Here is a 26,584-nt window from a genome sequence, read left to right on the forward strand (position 1 = left end):
GTGTGTGGTGTGTGTGGTTTTATGTGTTGTGTGTGTGGTTTTATGTGTTGTGTGTGTGGTTGTGTGTGTGTCAGAAAGGGGAAAAACAGCGGTTTAGTTTTTGAATGTCAAAAAGAAATGTAGTGGGTCATTTCACTAAGTCGTAGTTTGCGGCTACACACACACACACACACACACACACACACACAGTGCAACGCTGAAGCGGCTTCACAGCGACTGAACTCCACTCAGGGTCAGTAATTCCACTTCTATCTCTTTCCCCATTTTTTCCCCCTGTTTTCCCCTCCATTGCTCTGTACATGTTAATATTTGATAAAATATATTATATTATTATATATAATGTAGTATTATTAGAAATATTTTGTATAGTATGAAGTCTTCTGTTAGGTCTTCAGTTCTTTAGTATCCTAGTATGTTTGTTGACTTTTCAGGTCAACTTCATAAAAGTCATACAAACAGAACAGGAAAGTGTATTTATTCTATTATTTCCCTTTCCAGACCATTGAGGTAGTTTGTGATGAAGAGGAAGTGAAAAACAGACACGGCTTCTTTATTTTCAGGACGTGTTTAGTAGTTTTTCAAATATAATTCCATAAGCACTTGACAATTAATCTGTCATCCAAAAAAACATGTAACGCTGAAGAATAAAATCGCACCATTCTGTACATCGTCTTGCTGTCAGTGATTGGTTACATGATGAAGTATTAAATGACAAAGTTTTCCAACATTTAGGGCATGGAGGCGAACAGTTCAGGACTCATGAGAAAAAGAAGACGAGAGGAACCAAATGGAAACACGGACAGAGATGTCCGAGGTGGAAAAACAGCAAGGACTTCGGTGAGGTTATTTGGGAACAATACTGATCAGGGATTGGTCATGGGAAACGGTGATGATCACGATTGGTCATGGGGAACAATAAGTCAAATCAAGTTTATTTCTTTAGTGCTTTTTACAATAGACATTGTCTTAAAGCAGCTTTACAGGATTTAGAAATTAAGGTGAAGGATGTGTGTTTATCCCTGATGAGCAGCCTGGTTTAGTGTGGCAAGGAAAAAACTCCCTTAGATGTTATGAGGAAGAAACCTTGAGAGGAACCAGACCCAAAAGGGAAACCCATCCTGATTTGGTTGATATCAAAAGTGGGATTATAAATCATTAAACTAATACAAAACAGCGAAGAGTGAGAACTAACATGAGCACCGGAATGTGAGTAATGTTCTTTCTACAGTCTTTTACAGTCATTTGAGGTTATGGAACCAGGAGCTACTGAGCAACTCATAAAATAGCTCAACATTTGAGATTATCATAGATCAAACACCAGCTTCTCCATGCCAGAGCCTTTAAACACTCAAAGAGGTCCAATGTCCAAACTCTACATGAAGTGGAATCCAAATAGTGCTGGTATGAAATACTGATCAGGGATTGGTCATGGGAAACAGTGATGATCGCGATTGGTCAGTGGGAACAATACTGATTAGGGATTGGTCAGTGGGAACAATACTGATCAGGGATTGGTCATGGGGAACATAGATGGTCAACGATTGGTTACAGGAAACAGTACTGATCAGGGATTGGTCATTGGGAACAGTAATGATCAGGGATTGGTTATAAAGAACATTGATGATCAGAGATTAAATTTAGGGAACAGTGGTGGTTAGTGATTGGTTTAAGGGAACAGTGGTGGTTAGTGATTGGTTTTAGGGAACAGTGGTGGTTAGTGATTGCGTAAGAGAAACAGTGGTTATCATAGTGATTGGTAATTGTTGGCAACATTGCTGCGACTGTCATGGGACAATGTTAAAGTAATTTAATTGTTTGTTTGTTTGTGTGTGTGTGCGTGTGTGTGTGTGTGTTCCAGAACCTGACAGAACCTGCACCTTTTTCTGATCAGCTGGAGTCCACACCATACACTCGTGTTAACCTAGAGGAAGCCCGTGATGGCACACCAGGTGCTTGCATGCAGTACTTTTTTTTTCTGTCTATTTTATCTTCAAACAGTTCCAAAATAAACATTCTTAGATAGACAGTTATTGACTATAGGTCATCTGTTATCCCCCTTCACTACAGACTTTGCACAGGACCACTTCAAACCAAATATGAATTAGGTACCAAATCCTTTTCAAAACAACCGTAACACTGAAATTGTGGTGTGTGTGTGATACAGAAATGATTATTATTATTTTTTATATATTTTTCAGTCCACCAAGCAAAAAATATCCATCCGACAGGAACATTAGCCATGTAGGCAGAGTAGAGAGTGGTTTGTGTGTGTTTGTGTGTGTGTGTGTGTGTGTGTGTGTGTGTGTGTGTGTGTGTGTGTGTGTGTGTGTGTCACCGTCATGCTAAAATGGACCAGCATTAGCATGTCTCATTGTAGCTGGTGGATGGGGTTCCTCTAACTAGTAACAGATGGGCTACAGTATATTATACCTAGAAATTGAAGGTAAATCTAATTGAATTGGCTTGCCCTTTTTAAACTAATTTATTACTCATTTGCTATTATAATAAGCCCCACTCTTCTGGGAAGATGTTCCACTAGATGTTGAGGTACGCTTGTGGATATTTTGCTCATTCAACCACAATGGCGTTATTAAAGTCAAATCAGGCGTTTCCACTCCAAAAAATCATATTTTCATGGAGCCGGCTTTGTGTACAGGGGTATTGTCATGCTGGAACAGGATTGGGTCTCCTAGTTCAAGTGAAGTCCATATGCACATTAAACAATTGTGTGCCTCCAACTTTGGTGCAAGAACCACATATGGCTGGAAAAGTCAGTTGTCCCAATACTTTTGCTATATCGTATAAGCTACATTGAGTAAAGAAATTGTCCTGTTTTTTTCTTTCTCGTGTTTAGTGCGTGTGTACGCTGACGGGATTTTTGACATGTTTCATTCTGGGCACGCTCGAGCCCTGATGCAGGCGAAATGTCTTTTTCCAAACACTCATCTCATTGTGGGCGGTAAGTAGCGTGAAACTCTTCTCTAAGTGATTAACTGACCTGTGATCAGTGAAGACAAAAGGGCAAATGGTTTAAAAAGCAACTCCAGCAACCATTTTATTCATTTGCTGATTGAAGCTATAAAGTGGTGTGTGTTTTGATCATTTTTATATTCAGCTCAAACAACTCAAGACTGACAGATTGAACTAAGCCTTTAGTTTTAGAAATGTATGGCATATTTACATGTACATCTATAAAAACTATATAATTAAAATAAAAACAGCTATCAGGATCACATTGAGACCAATACATCAGTTGCCATTGTAGTATTTTCTGGTTTAATGCCTATACTGCTAAACTTCCAACTATTTCACTAATAATTTATTTACTTTTTGTTGATCACAAATGTCTGATTGTCAACCATGTTTAGGTCACACAGGCAAAGATGTGATTTGATAGAATAAAACAGGAATAGAAAAAAACCCTCAGTACAAGTGGATCTCATGGTGCTTCACTTGTATCAATGGACAACCCACAACAATTTATATAAACGCTCTCATGTCTGTTCCTTCGCTCTTTCTACAGTGTGCAGTGACGCTTTGACACACAAGCTGAAAGGCTTTACTGTAATGAACGAGGACGAGCGGTACGATGCAGTGAGTCACTGTCGCTATGTGGACGAGGTGGTCAGGGACGCCCCGTGGACCCTAACACCAGAGTTCCTGACCGAACACAGAGTGAGTGACCGATCAGAGGATGTCTGACATACAGACATTCATGGCATTTAGTGGATATTTGACAAATTCGAAATGGCTTTTTCCTTGCACGCAGATTGACTTTGTTGCCCATGACGACATCCCGTACGTTTCAGATGAGAGTGATGACGTTTATAAGCACATAAAGGAGGCTGGTCGGTGTCAAACGGAAAAAAAATAAATGAGTACAATACATGAATATTGGCAATTGATTAAATTTTTTATTTTTTCTTAAGAATGATTCTTTTATTTTAAGGCATGTTTGCACCTACACAAAGGACAGAGGGCGTCTCCACCTCTGACATCATCACACGCATCGTCCGGGACTACGATGTTTACGTTCGACGCAATCTGCAGAGAGGCTACACTGCCAAGGAGCTTAACGTCAGCTTCATCAATGTGAGTTTAACCAGCATCTTGGGTAGACGATTTCAGATGATTCTGTGCTCCATTATTGAGTCACGGTAGTAAATGTAATTAATTTGGAGATGCATGTTCCTGGATCTCGTTATTAAAGAAATAACATTCCTCATAACTTCACTTCTAAGCAATCTATTTACTACCAGCTTCACTATTTTATATATAGCAAAAGTTTGCGGACACCTGGTCATAAGTATTGTATGTGATTTTTTTTTTTTTTTTTAGCAGCGCATTCCACATTTGGTCCCAATTTGCTCATATACGTCCCTCTACTCTTCGGGGAAGATAGGGTTGAGATCAGGGCTCTACAGCAGGCCATTTATAATCTTCTTTTCCAAACCATATCTTCAAAGAGCTGATTTTGTGCACAGGGGCATTGCCATGCTGGAACAGGTTTGGTTTACCAAGTTCAAGTGAACGAAAATTTTATTATACAGCATCCAAAGACATAATTTACAAGTGTGTGCCTCCAGCTTTGTTGTAACAGTTTGGAACGGGACCACATACTGACACAATGGAAAGGTCAGGTGTCCCAATACTTTTGTCCATGTAGTGTATCTATTGTCGTCTCTTGCTCCTTCATTCCTGAGTCTTTACTCAGAAAATTCTTTCCATATGCACCGGTCAGTCTATTGTGTAGCTCTGCATTTCACTTCCTTTTTCCACATTGCACTATTTAAGCAATATTCTTTATTTTTTGTAGATAAAAAAAAAAGTACTCAAATTAAGCTGCAGTTCCTTAAAATGAGCACATTTAGCAGTTTGTACGTGTAACTGTTTGTTTTTCGGCTGAAAACGAGGCATTAAAAAACCGTCTAAAATGCATTATTTTGCAAAGCATCATCTTGCTCTGCATTTTAGTTAAAAAACATTTTTTTGAAAAAGATTCATTCATTGAATTATGTAACGTTTTGGAGACACGGTGAGGGAGGCGAGATTGAGATGGTTTGGTCATGTGCAGAGGAGGGACATGGGGTATATCAGTAGAAGAATGCTGAGGATGAAGAAGGATGGAGCTGCCAGGCAAAAAAAGGAATGGAGTTTTATGGATGTGATGAGGGAAGACATGCAGGTAGTTGGTGTGAAAGAGGCAGATGTAGAGGACAGGGGGGGTATGGAGACAGATGATCCGGTGTGGCGCCCCCTAATGGGAGCACCCGAAAGAAGATTTAAATATATTTCAATCGGAAAATCCCTCGAAATGCTCCTTAAAACAAGCATCATGTATATGATGCCGGCTGTCCTACTGTGCTACGTATTTCATGCCCAGCACATCTGTGCTGACGTGCCCTAAAAATATATGCAGACTGTCTAGTTGAGGTATGCTGATGAACAAGTTTCAGCATTTTGAATTGCCAGTTTTGCAAGTATTTATCAATGCAGATTGATGATCCTATGGCAGGGACACAGGACGAGCAGTTAGAAAAGATGCGCCTGATCGGCTTTACGTATTATGAGGAAAGAATGTTAGACTTCTTCCTGCCTAGCCGGTATCTGTCTTTTGATCAGCGAGAGCCAGCCCATGTGTGAGACATGTCCGATGATAAAACTAGGAGGAAAACAAATGTGGAGGTGCCTTAGGTAGGATTTTTAAGCAGTTTTGACCAACTTCAAGCAAAGAGGTCTGATTTATGAAATATGCACTGGGTTCAGGAGGGAGAGAGAAAGTACAATACTATTACAATTGCAAATAAGTGTACTAGTAATGTTGCTAATGTTGTCTGAGGTTTTAGCAATGGATCAGTAACAGTCACCTCTCAAATTTGTACCCAAGATCATGGTCGGTGCCCCCTACAGCTCAGAAAAAAAGAGGTGTAAATACATGAAAAATACACTACATGCAATGGCGGCCTCAACTATTTATACTGACAACACCCTGTTTGCACCAGAAACCCAGATGAAAGCCGAATTAACACTGATTTTGAGTAGATAAATTGAGTGATCTTTGCAGGAAAAGAAGTACCACCTTCAGGAGCATGTGGATAAGGTGAAGCAGAAGGTACGAGACGTGGAGGAGAAGAGTAAAGAGTTTGTGCAGAGGGTGGAGGAGAAAAGCATCGACCTTATCCAGAAGTGGGAGGAGAAATCGCGCGAGTTCATCGGCAACTTCCTGCAGATGTTTGGACCAGACGGGGCACTGGTGAGACAGCGGGGTGGATGTATGGGGCAGTTATGTGCTTCTGTATCACTTCTAACAATCTATATAACTTCACTACATTAATTTCTGTAAAAACAGAACATTGAAGAAGATCTATTGAGGCCTATTGAACCATTTACTTTTGCCCTTTGAGTAATGTTTTCTCTGGAATAGTAAATGTAATTCGTTACTGTACTTAAGTAGCTTTTTCACATATCTGCTTTTGGGGAGACTTTTATTTTAACTCAACTACATTTTGCGAAAATCCTTTTTATTTACGAATGGATAAACATACAGTTCTGCATCAGTTAGTTCAACAGCAAGCAGAACATTTTTAGAGAAACAATTGACGGAAGAAAATCCTGACATTAACTTGCCACAACACCCGTGTGCTTATTTGTGCGATTTCTTTTTATTATGATTTATGATTTATTTTTTTTTTATAATTAAAAAGAAGGTTTTGGGCTCATGATAATTTTAATAGATATCAATCAGTGTTTGACTTATTATCATTCTTTTTTTTTCTATAATTCTATTCATTCTTTTACTCAATTGAAAGTTTTAAAAAGCACTTTTACTATAGTAATATTATGTGTATCTCTACTTTAACTCAAGTACATGGTTTGTGTACTTCATCCACCACTGGTTTCTACCCAGCTGATTATATAATGCAGAGTTCTTATTAGCACAGATATTCATAATGCCAGCAAAAAAACATATTCTTAGCATAATTGCAACACAGCAATATTTCCAACTGAAGATTAATTAGATGATTTGAGGAACTATTACATTTGTAAACAGCCAACTCATCCCGTATCTATCAGTCAGTCACACCCTGATCAATAATGTCTAATAATGTCCCTTAAAAAAAAACACGTATCTAAATAATCTGAGTGATTATTAATATCATCCCCGAGAAGTACTCAACTGTGGAGAAAAATACTAAAGTACATTTCTAGATCTATTCACCAATCTGGATGTTGTTGGGTTAGAAGTACCGTAGATAACCACTAGAGGGCATTTAAGGCATCTTGGCTTCACCCAGCAGTAGTTTTGAGAGATGCTTTTGTGTTTGATCTGGATGCCTGAAAAACTTCACAAACAAGATTTACTCATCATCCCTGTATTATCTTGATCTAAAAGCCAGCTGTAATCATGGAGGGTAAACCCTATGTGATGGTGTATGTCTGATTAGTGAAGCATTAATAAATTAGTCAGTGGAATCACTGAATCTAATGCATTACTATTTGTATTTTGCCTGCTATAATTGTTTTGTGACCGATGAAAGTCAGTAGGAGTAAGACAGAGTACATGTGTGTGAATAAGAGGGAGGGCAGTGGAGTGGTGCGGTTGCAGGAAGAAGAGGTGGAGAAGGTGGAGGAGTTCAGGTACCTGGGGTCAACAGTGTAAAGTAATGGAGAGTGTGTTAGAGAAGTGAAAAAAAGAGTGCAGGCAGGGTGAAGTGAATGGAGAAGAGTGATGGCAGGAGTGATTTTTGATAGAAGAGTATCTGCAAGAGTGAAATGAAAAGTTTATAGGACTGTGGTGAGACCTGCAATGTTGTATGGATTAGAAACAGTGACATTGAGTAAAAGACAGGAGGTGGAGCTGGAGGTAGGAGAGCTGAAGATGTTGAGATTTTCGTTGGGAGTGACGAAGATGGACAGGATTAGAAGGAAGTTTATTAGAGGGACAGCGCATGTAGGACGTTTCGGAGACAAGGTGAGGGGGGTGAGATTGAGATGGTTTGGACATGTGCAGAGGAGGGACATGGGGTATATGGGTAGGAGAATACTGAGGATGGAGCCACCAGGAAGGAGGAAAAAGAAGAAGGCCAAAGAGGAGGTTTATACATGTGCTGAATTTAAAAGAGGCAGATGTAGAGGACAGTGTGAAATGGAGACAGATGATCCGTTGTAGCGACCCCTAATGGGAGCAGCCGAAAGAACACCGATTATGTTCAGAATATGGGGTAGAGCAACTGCTGACAGCAAATCACCATACAAGCTTAAAAATGTGTTGTTTGCCCTAAAATCTTGTCCATCCTGTCTTTTTTAGAAGCACATGCTGAATGAAGGGAAAGGGCGCATGCTGCAGGCTATCAGCCCCAGACATAGCCCCAGCAGCAGCCCCACCTGGGAAGAGCGCTCTCCTTCTCCAACATTCCGTCTTCCGTTCTTCACCAAAACCCTCCCGTCCGACACACGCAGCATCAGCGAGGACGACGAGGACTAGAGGGCTTAAGGACTGATATTCCTGTTTTAACCTCAAGGCAAGAGTGACTATTGAGAGTCCTAAACTGTAACACAGCTTTTAGGTTGATCTATTGTAGAAGTTTGATTAGGACCACCGGGCTGCATTAATTACAGGGTCAGTAAGACTTCCTGGACTGAAATGATTCTCAGATTTAATCAGTGTTCGCTTGCATTTTTTATACACTTTTGATTTGTGCACAAGTTCTTCAGTTCAGCATGACTCTCACTGCACACCACTGTGAAACTTACCGTTACCGTCACAGCACGTTAGACCATTGTTTGTTTGCTGGTTGTTTGTTTTTTTAACTTCTTAACGGTTCAACAAGCAACAATCCACATCCACCTGGTAAAAGGAACAAGGGACAGTTCAGGTAAAATTGAAATGGACCTCTTTGAGTCACATCGGGATTCGGTGTGTGGCTTTAGGTTTATCGAGGTGCTACAATGATCAATCAAGCGAACAGGTCTGGAAAACGTATAGCTACCAGTTTATCATATACCACAGAATCAAAAGTCTATATGAAATAACCGTTTATAAAAAGTGTCAATTTTTCGCATGTATTTTATACATTATCACTGGGTCCAGTAACGACTAATAATGAGTTTCGCTATGTGACGTTTTCTAAATGCTAAACTGGTAGATATCTAATGCTTGTGAGTTTAAACTAAAACCTAAAGATGGCTTGCCTGATTAACTACATCTGAGGTTTTAGTTTTTTGGGGCCAAATTGTTCCTTTAAAGCTTAATATGGTCCTCTTTTTGTTCCAATGTAAACCACATGGAGGCTACAAACACTGGATCTGCTGCCATTCTGGAGAAACTAAACATAATCATTTCCCTGTGAGGGTGAAGTTATTGCATGTGTGTTCCGATGGCATGCGTGTGCAAAGTCAAATGACTATTTTTTTAACTCTTAATTTTATGACTCTAATCATATTTGCTTCATAATCAGTGTCTTTCTAATCTGCCACAATAAATGTGTTATTCCTTTTGCGATTTTCCGTTCGTCCCAAACAATTTTGACTCACTTTAGATTCACATCAGTCAACATGTATATGGTGTATGAGTATATACGTTTTGGACCAGGGCCACAGTGCTCACATTTTGGTCGTGTTTGGCATCGGGAAAAATTGTACACGTTTGATTTTTGCACAAACGATTCCTTTAACGTTACTAGGCGCTCGTTTTATAGCCTTCTGAATGAGAACAAAGACGTCTGAGCAAAGTGCTGCAATACGGCACAGATGCTGGAATTTTGGAAAGGTTTCTTCTCCAAATTGTTTACATTAGTCTGAGTGAGTGAGACTGGGAGTGAGTGAGTGTGATGGATTTATACAGACACAGGGAATGCAGGAGGAATGTAGCGAAGCCCACTTGTACGATTACTATACCGGCATGAATATAACCATTGGAATCCTTTTTCCTCTAAATATCCCTTCTATCAGACAACTGTGATGTTTATTATGTGATGCTCCGATCAGGCATAACATTATGACTGGTAAAGTGATGAACACTGATTATCTCTTCTGGTTTGGTCTTGATTGGCCTGCTATAGAGCTCTGATCTCATCCCTACTGAACACCTTTCGGATGAATTGGAACAGCACCCCAGGCCTCCTCACCTACATCAGTTCCCTTGTGGCTGATGAACACACATCTTCACAAGCACACTCCAAAATCTACTGGAACATCTTTCCAGAAGAGTGGAGGGAATTATAAGGAAACTGAGACTAAATGTTGAATGTTGTGATGCTCAAAAAGCACATCCTATACTTATGACCAGGTGTCCGTAAACTTTTGGCGGTATAGTGTATATGACTTAAATGAATCATCAGTAACTGCTTCATCATATTCAGGCTTATTGTATATCCAAAACCTATTCACATTTACACATGGGGCAAATTTAGCAGAGCTAAATATCCTACTGGAATGTTTTAGAGGTTGAAGGAAACCATAGAACCCAGAGGAAACCATGTGAAGCAGCAACACTATTAATACATTCAGATAAATGTTTATGATGCACTCATTTAATTACAAGTCGAGGAAAAAAGATGCAGTGGTGCTGGCTGATTCTTTAATTCCCCACAGTAGACAAGTGAACCTGTTTAAATATATATATATAATATATTTATTACAAAAGGAAAATGTGTTAACTGTGTGTGAATGATCTTTATAGACATTTATGCCATTTGGCAAAAACCAGCAGTGGCAGCTTGGTGGTGCTGGGATTTGAACTCACAACCTTTCAATCAGAAAGCTAACATTTTAACCACTGAGCTACCACTTCCCCATTTATAGAGATGAGAGAAGAAAAGCCAGATTTGGTATTACCTCCTATGAGTGTATTATTAGTTTCTTTCCCTTTGTTCAGTTTTGCAGCAATGGGTCTCTGGGTAATTCTATAAACTAAAAAGCTGAATATTCGAATGCACTGGAGCATGTTTGAGACACCAGACCGAAGTGTTCTACAGCTTCCAATATAAAGAACGACGAAACATTTCTATAGTATAATTCTGTCTCGGGTCACTAACTTTGATGAGATAAAAAAATATGCATACTTATAAAACAAAGCCCTAAACATTTTTTTTTTACGAGACAGCCCTTGTGTTTCAGCGTTTCTGAATGAACCTGGTCCATGATGTCCTCCACCGAGAGACTCTGAATGTGAGGTAATGAGTCGCTCGGAGAGGTCGGGAGCGCAGGAGGTAGTGGAAGAGCTTCTCCGTCACTTCGCCGCCATCAACTGTTGTTCGATGGCCGTTCTGGTTTGAGCCTGATGGCCCATGAGTTTGCTGAAATGACACTGCCTCGCCGGTGGATCTGGCAGGTGTAGGTTCCCTCGTTGAATTCATTAGCGACGATGCGCAGATTGCGATCTTTGATGGCGATGTAGCCGGGGATGGAGGTCAACAGCTGTTCTCCGTCCTTATACCACCTGAGGAGTGGGAGACCGCAATGATATTAAAGAGGGTCTTTGCAGGTGCTTGCAGTCCGCAGTTAAATAATTATTTTAACCTTCAAACACTTTTTTTAAATAATTGTATCAAAACTACTTTTAAAACAACTCATTCAATAGTGCACTGTCCAAATAATGTAGATCGGCCTCTTGCCTTTTTTTTTTTTTTTTTTTTTTTTTCCGGTAAACCAACACTCGGTAGCTTAGCGTAACTATGGTAGTGAGGGTAAGGCGCTAGAAAATGGAGGCGTTCCAAATTTGCATCTCATGAATATTCGTGAATCATCAGTAGCAATGTATTAAGCAATGTTGATAAATACATTTCCTATTGTTACAATTGCAGCTTCCCCAAAGCTAATAAAAGGTTTTCTTTCTACACTCAGAAATTCAGAAACAAAATATATGGACAAATATTGGGACACCTGACTTTCCCAGCCATACATGTTTCTTCCCCAACTGTCTTTAGATGCGATAGCACGAAATATTCCCGACTAATTAGGAGACCCACGAAGATATGTTGTGCATGGTTTGGAGTGCAAGATCTTAAATACCCTTGTGTCTGAATGAGCACCAATCTCCACAAGTACACTCCAAAATCTAGTGGAACATCTTCCCAGAAGAGTGGAGGTTATTATTACAGAAAATGGCAACTAAATGTGAAAGATGTTCAGAAAACACGTGAATCTTATGGACAGGTGTCCACAAACTTCTGCCCATGTAGTGTGTGTAAATAATATATATATATTAAATTGTGACTTCTAGACGACTGGGTCAGAGCATCTCCAAAACTGCAGCTCTTGTGGGCTGTTCCCAGTCTGCAGTGGTCAGTATTATCAAAAGTGGTCTAAGGAAGGATCCAAGCACACCAGCTCGGGCTATTTCTCCTTCCTGCCAGAAGAGGTCCCACTCCCACAGTGTCCCACTTCCACAGCATCCTGTCTGCACACAAGCCATCGAACACTCACATACAGTGTATTGCCAAGTCTAGCCATCTTTATTATGTGTCTAAGAATGATTATTTCCTTGTAGTTGCCAATTGAGAATCTGCGAATGTGTTTCTTCCTCAGTCACGGGTTTAAAATCTGGCTTTCCACCTACGCATTTCTCACTTGGAGTGTGTGCACTACCTGACTTTTGGAGGCACTTTCATGTTTTTGGTCCCGCAGCGGAAGCCCACTACTTTCCCCCGAGGCACCATCTTGATCTTGACGTTGACAGGAGGAGGAGTTGGAGTAGACCCAGCTTCCGGGGGCTCTGAGGTGCAAACAACTGTCTTATACTCCAATATGCTGTTATACTCTATAAATACTCCAAAAAAAAAATGCGGTAACTTTTCACTTATACAAGCTCCCCCACAACATCTCACCGTAACACAGGTCACAGCGCTGAGGGCAGTGTTTCTTCATGAAACTCCGTCTACTCTCACAGAAGCCTAACCGTGCCCAGGGGTCACACACACGCTTCTTATCCAAGCAGCCTAAAAACACACGAAAGCATGTATTTATACTTATGTGAAACAGTCTCCATAGAAGAGTGGGAGACTGAGAATATGTAGAGAGCATTCACAGCATAAGGAAGAAGTAAGTAATGTCAGACATCAGACGAATCGGATGAAGAAACAAAGAGAATTAAGTCGGGATAACGAGGAGATAGTATACAAAATATTATAATGCATGCCCTCTTAGGACTTCTGTAAAATTTAGATAATGAAACTTAGTTTTGAGCAGTTGTCAATGTTTTTACTCATTCATAAAATAATGTTGGATCTATCTATCTATCTATCTATCTATCTATCTATCTATCTATCTATCTATCTATCTATCTATCTATCTTTCATCTCCAAAGGCATTTTGAGGAAACAATTTAAACCCAGAACAGCAGTGTAAATAATCCACGTTATTAATGTTTAATACCATGACTCTGTTTCACAGACAGAGAGGCTGTAAAATATTATCCCAAAAGGAGATGAAATTTCTGGAGATTTCACTGTAATCACCCGATATGACTATAACAGATGCTCTGTGCATTTTTCTGACAAGCAATGGTGGAACTTTTACACTTGGATCCAAGTGCTAAATTGATGTGGATGCCAAAAAAAACGTTGAGAGAGACAGGAGCTCTGCTTTCCCATTCATAAACGCTGCCCCTAGTGGTGGACGAAGTACACAAACTATGTACTTGAGTTAAATTAGAGATACATCAAATATTTCTCCAGTAAAAATGCTCCTTTAAACTTTTACTTGAGTAAAGGTGCAAAAGTATTTGCCTTCAAATGTACGCAAGTATCCATAGTACTATGATTTATTACGGCTATAATGTTCCTGTTATCATCTTTCTCACAAGACTGTTGCTTAATTAATTTAGTTTATGTGAAAAGAGTCTAATGTTACTCTTAGCACACTGATCTATTAAAAGAATGATATTAATGAGTCAAACACTGATTGATGTCTATTAAAATTATCATGCGCCCAAAACCTTTTTTTCCCACTACTGAAAAACAAATCGTGTAAATGAGGACACGGGTGTAGCGAGTTTGAGTCAGGAGTTTCTTCCATCGTTTATTTCTCTCTATATGTTCTGCTTGCTGTTGATCTGACGCTGAACTGAAGTGGCAATCACAACGATTTTTAGTGCGCTCTACCCTGATTGGTTGTTTGCTGTGTTAAGTTTTTAATCACTTATGAATAAAAAGGAATGACTGATTTCACAAAATGAAGTTGAGTAAAAAGTACGATATTTGACTTTGAAATGTAGTGAAGTTCAAATCTCCCCAAATGGAAATACAATACATTTGCAAAAAATGGCAAAAAAAAAAAAAGAGAGCGAGCGAGCTATCCCTTTTATCCCATTCATAACTGCTGCCACTACAATAAGCCCTTTCAGTCTGTGCTCATTTTTAGATAATTTGAAAATCTAACGCACTGTTAAATACATTTCAGTCATCGGTTTCAAATAAACCTTCCGTAAACGTGTTTCCTGTAGTAGTCTCTCCATATTACTACACTGGCCCCCTCAGTAAACAGTGTTGAAGACACTGGCCTGTTGCCAAACTCAACTTCTCAGGCCTACTATAAAGACAACACAGAAGACCACACACACATTTCCTCTGTGTTTGTTTTTCTTGCTGTTGCTTAGTGGTTAATGTTTTGTGCTAATAACAAAAAGGTTACAGGTACAAATCCCAGAAAATCCAGTCACACTTTTGATCAAAGCCTTTCATCCTAAACTGCTTGCACTGGTGGCTCACGATGGTCTTCATAAAAAAAAAAAAAGAGGAAAAAAAGGACATTCCGAACAAATCAAAGTCCTGGTTTACCATAAAGACGCTGAATGCCCCAGATATCATCCTGAGAAATGTCACGCTGCCCTGTGTACGTGGCGTTGGGGTGCATCAGAGCGCCGGGGTCACGTGAATGCCACAGGCCGAGAGCATGGCCGATCTCATGGGCTGCCACCTGAACCAGGTCGTTGAGCCATACACCTGTGCATGGAGATGTAAGGGAGTAGAAAGAACAGAAAGAGGGATACGAAAACTTCCTCATAGTGTGTCTCAGGAGTGGACAAATCACATTTGTTCATTTCCACTATACACCTGCCAACAAGTACACCAAATGATCAGTACTTACCCTGTTTCCAGCTGAAACGAGATTTGCCCAGGATCCAGAACTCATGATTGTCAAAGTGAATCTCCCCCCTCGGGGGCAGGAAGGCATGAGCCAGCTCTCCGTTCAGCCCGTCAAAGCAGGGGTGCAGTGGAGACCACCAGCAGTCTGTGTGATTAAACGTGTAGAAACCTGTGTAGGAACAGCTTTGGAGTTGGTCAGTGAGCAGATTATAGGACATTAAGAAAATGTCTCCTCCAATGTGTTTAAGGCAATTCATTAGAATCAGGACCCTCAAGAACACACTTTATTTATCTGGAAATGGAACCAGCCAAAGAACTACCACAAACCTCAAAACCGCAAAATGTTTCTTGTTGGTTTTTTTGGTTTTGATAGTCCATGAGTTCACATGTGTACCGGTGGTGGACAGTGTCGAAGTAAAACTTTGTGTATCTGTTCTTTACTGAAGTATTTCTATTTGGGGAGCGTGCGCTCTGTTTTGATTGACGTTTGATGGTATCTACTTATCACCAACATCCAGTTCAGCAGCAAGCAGAATATTTTGAAAGTAATAAATGACCGAAGAAACTCCTGACTCAAACTTGCCACAACACACATGGCCTCTATAATTGTAATAAATATCAAATCAGTCTTGGACTAATTAATATCATACTATTAATAGATTGGTGTGGAAGTGATTAAACAACAATAATAATAAGCCACAACAAATCATAGTACTTTGGAAGGCAAAGTAATAGGAGTAATATTTTACCTACTTTATCTCCACTTCAACTCAAGTACATGGTTTGTGTACTTCATCCACCGATGTTTACTACTACTACTAAAATATCCAGTATCAGAAAACCCAAATTGTCAGCAAAAAATACAACAAAAATTCATACATTACAAAAAAAACTGCCAATGTGAAACAACATGGTAAAATAATTTTTTTTGATCATCCCTGATGCATTGGTTCTGTGTGTGATGGACGCTGCCCCATATGAAGAAATCTTCTTAAGGAGGAACCAGCAACAGTCCAAAATGAGAGATCCTACAGAGAATATACTTTACTCTCCAACCACACACCCCAGGACTCACCAATAATGATATCAGCACTCTTGTTAGGGTTGGTGACTTCGATAAAAGTCAGAGGCGAGACATCACTCCATTTGGTGAAGGCAATGCTGATGGCCTTACGGGTGTCATCTTTATTCAGCGTGTTGGGGAACGCTGTGATCCTATATAACCAAAAAAAAAAAAAAAAAGCAATACGATGAACCTCAGTTTGGGTAGAACATAAGTGTGAAACAGTGCGCATGCACATACTTTTAATATCCCTCAGAACTGGATCACAGTGTGTGCTGGAGAAATGCAGAACCTCCTAATCTTTGGCATTTTCTGTACATTCCCAAGTAGAAACTGCATAAAATCCACATTGAAACTTCTCCTTTTCTTCATCTGTGGAAATTGGTTAAAACTAGCATATTATGCTGTTCGTCATAATATGTTTAATGGCAAACAGATAAGTTGGTTTTGTGTCTACTGATTTAATCATAGCTATAATCGGAAGTGTGTGAAATCAAGCAAAACCATGGGGGGATAATCCTGACGCCATACCTCTGGATGGATTTCTCTTTAGTTGGAGATCACTCTATGCAGCCAAGGATGGTTTGACATGAACAGTTTAAAGATCCAACTCAAGAACTACGGACTGTAATTAATATAAACTTCTGCTACAATGGCTTAGGACTGTTACTAGCATGAACAGTTCTGCTTTTAAGCACCTCTCAGTGAACAATTCACTGCACGGCGCACCTCAACAATGATAAAACTGAAATCTCGCTCACCGAGATGAGATCAGGATTCCCTTTTGAGTCTGGTTCCTCTCAAGGTTTCTTCCTTGTACCATCTCAAGGAGATTTATTTGCCGCTGTCACCGCTGACTCGCTCATTAGGGATAAACTTATATAGGCACTAAAATATCAATTCAATTGTTCATAACCTATTTATCTCTGTAAAGCTGCTTTGGGACAATTGTTAAATATAATCAATATAGTTTGTGAATTTTGGGTTGGTCACTTCCTCAGGCTCAGCTACATCGCACTTAAGCACTTAAATATCGGATTATAAAGTAAAACCCTACTGCTATCTTTAAATCTTTAATCTTTCTTGAAAAACGCTTTGAGTAAAATCTGCATTTGAATCAGTTTAGAACACGTGCCCTGTTTATTCAGGGTAATGTATTCGCATTTGGTTGCACCCCTTCTCTCCAGGAGTTGAAGAAAAGCCTACGTAAGCAAATGGAAGCAACTTCCTCTATCTTTGGTTCTCTACTATTTTTTTTTAAATAAACACCAGATGGCTGGGCTGTGCGCTCACCCAGTGTGAATCACATCGGCAATCAATAATCAATGCCTCACATACTGACTGTGTGTCCACCCTGCGCTGTCACATGCTAAAAATAAGCATTAGAAGTTCATGTGTTGCTTTCTTAGAAACATTTCCATGAGCAGTACAGTGAGTGTTTACCTCAGGATTCTATTTATTATTATTTTACCTGGGAAAGAAAAGGCAGCTGTAGCAAGTAGAGAGAGGGTTCCACAGGACAAACTTGCCTCAGTGTGTGAATTCTTCCCCTACAGCTACACATCACCAAATCTTAAAACTTCCTCATCAAAGTTCATTCTCTCCTCTAATCTGAATTTTGTCTCACTTGTAGGTGATGTTGAAGTGCTGCCACTTGTAGCCCAGCGGGTTGACGGCATAACGTTTGGCTCGAGCTGGCGTTTCTGTATGTCCTCCGGTCGCAGATGCACGACACTCCTGAAGGCCGAGACACAACAAAAATCACAAATCACTGCTGAATCATTCGTTTAATTCAATACAATACTTGGGCTTGTTGACTGAACTTTAGTTCTTCACTTTGGAACGTTTGGAGCGCATGAAATGTTCCAGAAATGAATGCCAGTGATGCAAAAAAAAAAAAAAAAAAGAAACCAAAAAATAAATGATGTAACGTTCAAGTCTCCAGTGTCAGAGCGTTGTGACATTAATAGCATTTGGTGGACGCCTTTATCCAGAGCGACTTACACTTATTTCAATTATACACCTTGAGCAGTTGAGGTTTAAGGGCCTTGCTCAAGGGCCCCAGCAGTGGCAGCTTGGTGGTGCTGGGATTTGAAATCATGACCTGCTGATTAGAAATCCACTGAACTTTAACCACTGAGCTACGACTTCCTCACATCATCCCTCAATGTGAAAATACAATGTATAAAAATGGAATTTTATTATTACAATAAGTATGCACACCCCTGAACCAAATGTCTGTTGAAGCACCAGACATTTTATTATAGACATTTATAGATTTTATAAGACCACTCAGTCTTTTTGGTTTTCAAATCAAAACTTTATACATTTTATACCTTTTTACCCCACAAAAGCATCAAGAGCCATTAAAGTATAAGTGCATCTCCTGTGCACAGATTTTTAGCAGGATTCAAGACGGGGATCTGTTTTGCTCATTCTAAAACTCTGATCTTCTCTTGCATAAGCTATTCCTTTGTGGATCCGGATATATGTTTTGGCACACTGTCATGCTGAAAGATGAGATCCAGGTTACAAGCAAAATCTTAAAGGTTTTGGGCCAAAATCAACTGCTGTTCTGGCTGAAGAAAAGCACTAAAGAATGATGCTGCCACCAACATATTTTACTGTTTGCTAGTCTTTTGGGTCATGCCATGATTTCTTTTTTTTTTTTTTTTTTTTTTTTACAAAAACATGAATTATGTTTATGGATAATTATCAAAGCATGGCTTTCTTTAAACAATTTTGGCTTATTATTATAATTTTTTTTAGAACTCAAATCTGTGTTTTCTGCATTTTCTTTTAATCAAGTTTCAATTACACTTCAATTTACATACACTGCAAGCAAATATGAGTTTAAATTTCAAAGATTAAATAGATGGATAAGCAAATTGTGGCATCTACACTATAAGGAAAAAAAAATATTGGGGCACCTGAATTTTATCAGCCATTTGAGGTTCTTCCACAAACTGTTGGAGGCACACAATTGTATAGGATGTCTGTGAAGGAAGTAGCATGAAATTTTCTCTTCACTTGAACCAGAAAACCCAAACCTGTTCCAGCATGACAATTTCCCTGTGCACAAAGCCAGCTCTATAAAGAGGAGTCGGATGACTGGATGAGTAAAAAAAAAAAAAACACACTCTAAAATCTAATGAAGAGTGGAGGTTATAATAACAGTAAATGAAATACATGTGAAATGAGATTTACATATGAACCTTATGGTTAGGTGTCCACAAACCTTTGTCCATATAGTGTATTTAACAGATTTAACCATGCTTTAATAAATAGAGGCTGTTGTAATGTAAGGCTTAGATGCATAATGTTCAAAAATCCTTGCTAATCCTTGACATTTGATCTTTACATGTCCATCAGCTGGACTGCAGCTGTATGCTCAGATGTATCAGTATATCTGACATTCCCAAGTTCAAACTGCAACAATTCCCTATTATTTCCATTCCTCTGTCCCCCTCATTCCCTTCAGTTCTTTGATCACTCAGCCGCTCAGTTGGCTCTTTTATTATCTTAGCATGAAACATTAGCCAATGGCAACTAACTGGTTGTAACCTACATAGCAATTCCCTAACTGTGTGCAGAGCTCTGTGATCTTACTGAAAATAAGCATAAAATCTACAAATATATTATGAACCTCTGGCAGGGGTGTGGTAGGATACAGAGCATAAAAAGTCATGACCATGAAAGAGGCTTACAGAACTGGAGAGTGCTACTGAAAGGAAGTCAGGCACTGAAATAATGCTGGCCAGATGTTTCAAGCTAAATCCCTAATGCAAGCCCCTATCCAACATCTCCTTGATTTCCCAGCAGCAGGGCTCTTCGCAAGAGCTGAAATATCTGTCACCCACATGTGAAGAGAAGCACATTCACTCCTTCTCCTCCAAATGACCTTTTCCTCACACTTTTCATGCTATTTTCTCACAGGACTTATACCTTAGTCCAAGTAAAGCTCTGGTCAAAGAAACCTTCAATAATGCTGCAGCAGCACTGGGAATTAACCCCTTAACTCTTAACTACTTCTTAAACTTTAACTTAAGTTTATTACCTTCATTTTATTTATTTCATGCCTTATTGCCTAAGTTTGTGGATACTGAATACATTTCCAATTGGGATGGATGGATGGATGGATGGATGGATGGATGGATGGATGGATGGATGGTAGATAGATAGATAGATAGATAGATAGATAGATAGATAGATAGATAGATAGATAGATAGATAGATAGATAGATAGATAGATAGATAGATAGATAGATAGATAGATAGATAGAAAGAAGTCAGTCAGTCAGTCAGTCAGTCAGTCAGTCAGTCAGTCAGTCAGTCTGTCTGTCTGTCTGTCTGTCTGTCTGTCTGTCTGTCTGTCTGTCTGTCTGTCTGTCTGTCTGTCGCATGAGACCTGCACCATGAAACACAAAGTAATACACATGTCGCACACTATCCACCTCATCACACTTCTCTTTGGTTCTTCTTCAAACTAACATGCCAAATTTGTGAGCACACAATCGTGCACCATCTGTGTATGCTGGAACATTGCAATTTTCCTTGACGGGAACTAAAAGATGCCCAAACATGTTCTAAAATTACAATGTCCCTGTGCATAAAGCCAGCTTTATGACCATATGGTGTACCAAGTCTGAAGTGGAAGATCTCAGACTGCACTGACTGAAACCCAACAGTACCTCAGCCCACTAATGCTTTTTTGGCTGAATGGCCCCAAATCCATAGTTACACTCCACACTAATTAAAAGACTTCCTTGAAGAGTTAAATGTTGTTATAACTGTGAAAAAAAAAAAAAAGGGACTAAATATGGAATGGGATATTCAGTGAGCACATATGGGTGTGATGGTCAGGGGTCCTCAAACCTTTGGCCATATAGTGTACTTGCCAACAAACTTATGTGAAGACCTCGAAGAGGGTAATGCAAAGACAAAACCACCTTGTCCGATTTCAGAATTTAGTGAACGTACAAACACCTCGGCACAAGCTTGGGCATGGAAAATGTGAATATCTTTTTAAACGCAATGGTCACAAAGATGTTCGGTTTGTTTGTGAGTAAAGATGGATTTTGTTTATTTGAATGCATGTAGGACAGCTAAGGAATGCATAAATGGTCAGAGGTAGAAAGAGTAATAAAATATTCTCCGCAAGTAAAAGTAATGTTACTTCAATGAAATGTTACATGATTCTTATCTACTCAAGTAAAAGTGAAAAGCAGCTCGTTTTAAATGTACTGGAGAAGGAAAAGAAGATCCAAACTTCAAATTAGGGGGTTTTATTTGTAGGGACACCTTTACAAATTAAAGTGCAAGAACAAAAAAAAATGCTACAGTCCATCACTTGAGTCTAATGTGAGTTATGCACATATGTGAGTTTTGCAGCAAAAAAAAAATCTCCTTTTATACTGTCATTTAGGATCATGAGAAATATTGCAGACTGTGAGACTTTCAATTCGATGGCATTTTGCTTTCAGCTGGGTCTGCAGCACTGGCGTCTCTCTTCTCCGTCTCTATCTTTCTTAATTGTCGCTTTAGCGCATTTGTTCTCCTGCACATCAATCAATGCAGTAGATTTTTTATCCCCTTGCATTATTTTTATTTGTTTTTTGATATGATTTAAAATTGTGTAAAGTACAAAACTGCACACAAAACATACGTAGGTAAAATTGCAGATTTAAAAATAAAAACGTTTTTAAAAAAACTACTAACGTGAGTAAATGTAATACGTTTCTTTCCGCCTCTGTAAATGGTCAATGTAGGATCATATTGCTGTATTGAACTGAAATCAGAATTAGAATCCAAATAAAAATGGGTTTTATTACCAAGTGTGATCACACTCAGGAATGTGTTTTAGCGACTGAAGCTTCTCAGTACAACAATATATTTAAATGACAAAAAACTATTTATACACAATGTGGAGGCAATGCATGACCATTCCATGACCACTGTCTCATATTTTCTTCCACAATGGTGTAAATCCAGATAAACTTCCTCTACTGGAAAACTGGTTGTGACTCACGTCTGACTGTGTTTCATCCATCAATGAATCATCTCCATTGAAATCAATGCCACGATGTGTGTTTTGATGGCCTTAATCAAAGCAGCCCAACTTGAAATTATGAATAAAGGAGCCTGGAGAAATTTGCCATTCCTATTACATTATGGCAATTCAATTAAATCTTCCATCTGCTTCCTAAACTCTCCAGAACCAGCATTATGTTTCTGAACGTTTAACTGCTCTCGTGATTTCTTATACTCGCAGCACATTTCTCTCAGGACAGCATGAAGCAGACCGGTACAACTGCATGCTATTGATTTTCTTTCCTAGGTTTTTTTATGACACTAAATAATAAATTAACATATTCCTGCTGAGGTTTGGAGCAGAAGGTAATAATATGTTGATTTCATACAAGAGTTTATTGCTGTGCAAATCACCATCCATACTCAAATCGCAGTAAAAAGATTACTGGGGTAATATTAGCTTGTTGACTCCTGAGTCCCAAATGAACACATAAAAAAACACCCTGAAGCAAATTAAATAAAGACAAAAGTTTGTGGACACCTGAGCATAAGTTTGATATGTGCTTTGTGAATACACCATTCCTGATTGAATCCCCATTTGCTGCTTTAGCCTCCACTCTATTGGGAAGATGTTCCACTAGATTTTGCAGTGTGCTTGTGCAGATTTGTGCTCATTGAGCCATAAAGGCTTTAGTAAAGTCAAGTACTGATGTTTGTGAGGTGAGGAGGCCTGGGGTGCAGTCAGTTCCGATTCATCTCAAAGGTGTTCAGTATGGTTGAGGTCAGAACTCTACAGCAGGAGATCTTCCACTCCAATTCATGTAAAGCATATCTTCCTGGAGCTGGCTTTGTGCACAGGGGCTGGAAGGGGTGTGGGTCTTCTAGATCAGCGGTCCCCAACCTTTTTTGCGCCACGGCCTGGTTTAATGTCAGACAATATTTTTATGGACCGGACTTTAAGGTGTGGCGAAAAATACAACAAAATAAAATGATATGACCATAAAAACTGGTATTTTATAAATATAATAATAAACGTGAATCCTCTGTGTTATTTTTTGTTCATTTTGCTTGCTTGGGGGTTTGAATTTAGCGGTAATGTATTATGTTAGCGGCCGGAGCAGCCCCTTTAAGAAGGTAGCGGATGGAGGTAAGACATGTGACCGAGGCATCATGACATGCATCAAGAGTGAGTCATAGACAGATGTGGCAGAGAGAATCCGCTAATTCTCTAAAATAAAACAATCAGATAATAAATAAAACGGAAATAATGTAAGTTATGTATTCTTTCTGTGCGGCCAAAATCTCATGCTACCACATCCAAACACATCTTATACAATTGTGTGTCTCCAACTTTGTGGTAACATTCTGAAGAAGAAACACATATGGCTGGAAGAGTGTCACAATAATTTTGTCCATATAGTACAAGTATACATTAAAATAGTCAAATATGTCTGATATGTTAAGCAATTCCAGTACTAACGTTATTGATGAGCACTGCATTTTCCTTATTTCCAGCCAAAGTCAGTGGTTGTGGCAATACTATGAGACGTGTTTGACCCAGTGCTCGAATTGGGGCGGGGCTGGGGGAATCCGGGACCCCCATAAGGCATTAGGGAACCCTGATGACAAGTTAAAAATAGACTTAGGGGGGCACCTAAGATTATTTTGGTAAAAAATATTTGAATTACACAACAACTGAGGACCCCTATGAGATTTGACTCAATTTGAGCACTGGTTTATCCAATGCATTTCAGCAACCTTAAAGATAACGGATAAATGATGAGGGATTTGCTGTTCTCATAAAACAAAAGAACAAGATCTTGTTTTCTCAACTTGCCATTATGTTCAAATTTATAATGAGATCTTCAGTGTAGAAAGAGTGGAGATGGCACACATTGGACCCCAGGTTCCAAAATGCAGTTACATCAGAGACGTTTAGCAAACTAGCAGCTAGTTTAGCAAACTACAGAATGTGATTCACGATGGCACTGACGGTGGAAGCTTTCAAACTTGGTCTATTTGAGGATACGAGAGAGCTGGATTCACTGAAGACTAAAGCACAGCTGCATCATTCTCTTCAGACAGAAAGGAATTACCAGTCTAAAGTAACCAAATAGCATTGTGGGTGATGTAGGAAAACATCTGCCGAACGATAACAAATATTGATTGATTTTCTATCATATGGGAAGTATTGGTTTTTTTTTTTACATCTTTGTTATGCTTGCTTCATATTCTGTCATTGAGTCAGGTCTTATTTCAAATTGTATGTGAGTCAACTAATGAATATTTATGAATAATGGGGCTCTGCTCATGAATATTAATGAGGGGTGGTATTCTGAACAGTATCTCAAGTGACTTTAAACTGAAGGAGACACTTTAAACAAACAGCAACATTTTAGAGACTTAGAAGTAAAACGACCTGAAATGTGCTTTATAGACCATAAAGAAGAAACAAAAAAAAGGACACAATAGTGAATTACATGTGTATTGCATTCTCAGTGTGTGATACATTTTCTTAAATTGTAAAAATCAATACACATTCCTCACTTTACATGCATTTAATTGGGTAAACTAGTGCATTTTTGTATAGCAAAATAATGTTACTATTGTGTAGACAAAAAACCCTACACATTGTATAGAACCGTCTTAAATTGATGGTAATCAATTATCACTGATCTCGCCTAATATCGCGATATTTGGCGAGATTCTAACAGGGAAGTCTGTTCTATTATACAGGTGTAAGGTGATGCATCTCTGCTGATGAAATGGGAAACGTGTTTATTGTGGAAAAAAGTAGGCTGAGCTCCCATTCTCTGAAAAAACTAATTGATAAAGATAATTATGAAATCAGAATAAAAATAAAACTACTTAAGTGTAACACTAAGTGATCCATTTAATGAATTTATTAGTTTTCTTACCTGTTCTCTCCTCCAGATGCCCGCAGAAATCAAAGACACCTGGATCGCAAGAGGAACAAATCCTATCCAGATCCACCTCATCTCCAAAAAAAAAACTTATGGTTTGTTTCAATCACAAAACAACAGATGTTTGACATGCGAGTTTATTCCGATAAACGCGCATGCGCCGTTTTTCATTCCCCCATCCAAATTCCTGCAGAAATAAAACCTGCAAAAAAAAAAAACTGTTTCCCTCGAAACACTAAAAGTCTTTTTCGACCTCCACACAAAACATTTCCCACCACCTTACTCCACACGCAGACGGCGTTATTCGCGTTTATTGTTGGTTTCTTTGCCCACGAACTTCAGCCATGTGTCCGGCGCACGAAGCTCTGGAGCTCTGAAGAAGAGCGACCCACTAATGAACCGACTCTTCTCTGAGCGACTCTTTGCAGGTGAATCGATTCAAGGCGTCAAAACTTGTCCAAGAATGCAGTATAAGCTTTATTGGGAAATATAGCAATACATTTCATGAGAAAAAGAATGCCATGAGCTACTTCTCTTCTATATATTTGCCATACATATTTAGAAAAATCCTCCAGGTATTAGATAAGATAAAAGAAAGATAGCAAGAAACCAAACAAACGCAATTCAACAAGTCTCCTTTCACTGTAGTCACAGCTGCACCACCCACATGCATCATCTCTAGCAGAAGCATCAGTATTAACTTTATGAAATGACACATCCACCTCAGGTTTTCTGTGCATTTTTATAGTATTTTTTTTGAGTTCTTCCACCACAGTAACCCTGTGCATTATGTGTTTCCTGGAAATTTGAAATTAAGACAAATAGTGTTTTTGTGCAAATATTACAGGAAAGAATAAATGTTCAGGAAAAAGCTTATTAACTGTTTTGGACTGTTTTGGCTGACCTTGCCTCACAATGTCCAGCTTTTTCTTTTTTTGTCTTGTAAATAACCTTGTGAGTATATCTTTGTCCAAATCCATGTCGATCTCCTCTGCCAGCCATTGCGGAATAAATAAAACTGGCCAAAAGCTATTAAATCCACACAAATATATTTTAGCTTGTGCAGTTTGCTATAGATGCGGTCTGCTAGCTCTGATTAATGCGCTCTCGGACCATCTATTTAAAGGACGTGAAAATGCAGACATTATTGTATGCCTGCTAGATGGCTCTGCTGTTGCCAACTCGAAATCTGATTGGTTAAAGCAGCAGCATTATTCTCATGTATTTGAAGCTACAGGTGCCCACACTGTTGGTTCTGAATCTCTATGGAGATTTCTTTGACCCATGATGGATAAAACATGACTATAAGGGTAGAGAATTATGAAATGATAGAGTTAACAGTTGAAAATAATTTAATTAATATTCATGGAAAAAAATATTACAACGTAAATTGATTCTGATAGTGTTTAGGCCAGAAAAGAAGGCTTTGCATGCTATCTATCCCCCCCCTTACACAAGTCAAGAGAAAACCAAACATTTTA

At 39.0% G+C, this 26,584-nt stretch overlaps 2 protein-coding genes across 4 annotated transcripts; one reads left to right on the top strand and one right to left on the bottom strand.

The window, feature by feature from the left end:
- Positions 1–9,502, top strand: pcyt1ab (phosphate cytidylyltransferase 1A, choline b). Its single transcript, XM_083553119.1, has 9 exons — positions 1–232; positions 733–837; positions 1,859–1,949; positions 2,855–2,959; positions 3,524–3,675; positions 3,770–3,848; positions 3,950–4,092; positions 6,065–6,253; positions 8,309–9,502. The coding sequence occupies exons 2-9, from the start codon at positions 736–738 to the stop codon at positions 8,483–8,485; spliced, it is 1,038 nt and encodes a 345-aa protein (XP_083409245.1). The 5' UTR covers positions 1–232; positions 733–735; the 3' UTR covers positions 8,486–9,502.
- On the bottom strand, positions 9,232–26,524 carry mmp23bb (matrix metallopeptidase 23bb). Of its 3 annotated transcripts, none has more exons than XR_014535488.1 (9): positions 25,098–26,522; positions 17,777–17,886; positions 16,162–16,301; positions 15,088–15,255; positions 14,778–14,942; positions 12,828–12,938; positions 12,589–12,715; positions 10,729–11,440; positions 9,232–10,658 (listed from the first exon to the last, which is right to left on the bottom strand). XR_014535488.1 is itself a non-coding variant. In XM_083553114.1 (9 exons), exons 2-9 carry the CDS (start codon positions 25,176–25,178, stop codon positions 11,245–11,247), a joined length of 1,098 nt encoding a protein of 365 aa, XP_083409240.1. In that variant the 5' UTR covers positions 25,179–25,305; positions 25,382–26,522; the 3' UTR covers positions 10,711–11,244. The 3 variants fall into 3 exon arrangements, 2 of the variants coding, with proteins under 2 accessions (XP_083409240.1, XP_083409241.1); XM_083553114.1 differs by lacking the exon at positions 9,232–10,658 and having other exon boundaries at positions 10,711–11,440; positions 25,098–25,305; positions 25,382–26,522; XM_083553115.1 differs by lacking the exon at positions 9,232–10,658 and having other exon boundaries at positions 10,711–11,440; positions 15,088–15,231; positions 25,098–26,524.
- Positions 26,525–26,584: the final 60 nt, after the last annotated feature.

The sequence above is a fragment of the Silurus aristotelis genome, assembly GCF_946808225.1.
Source record: "Silurus aristotelis genome assembly, chromosome: 10".
Lineage (NCBI taxonomy): Eukaryota > Metazoa > Chordata > Actinopteri > Siluriformes > Siluridae > Silurus > Silurus aristotelis.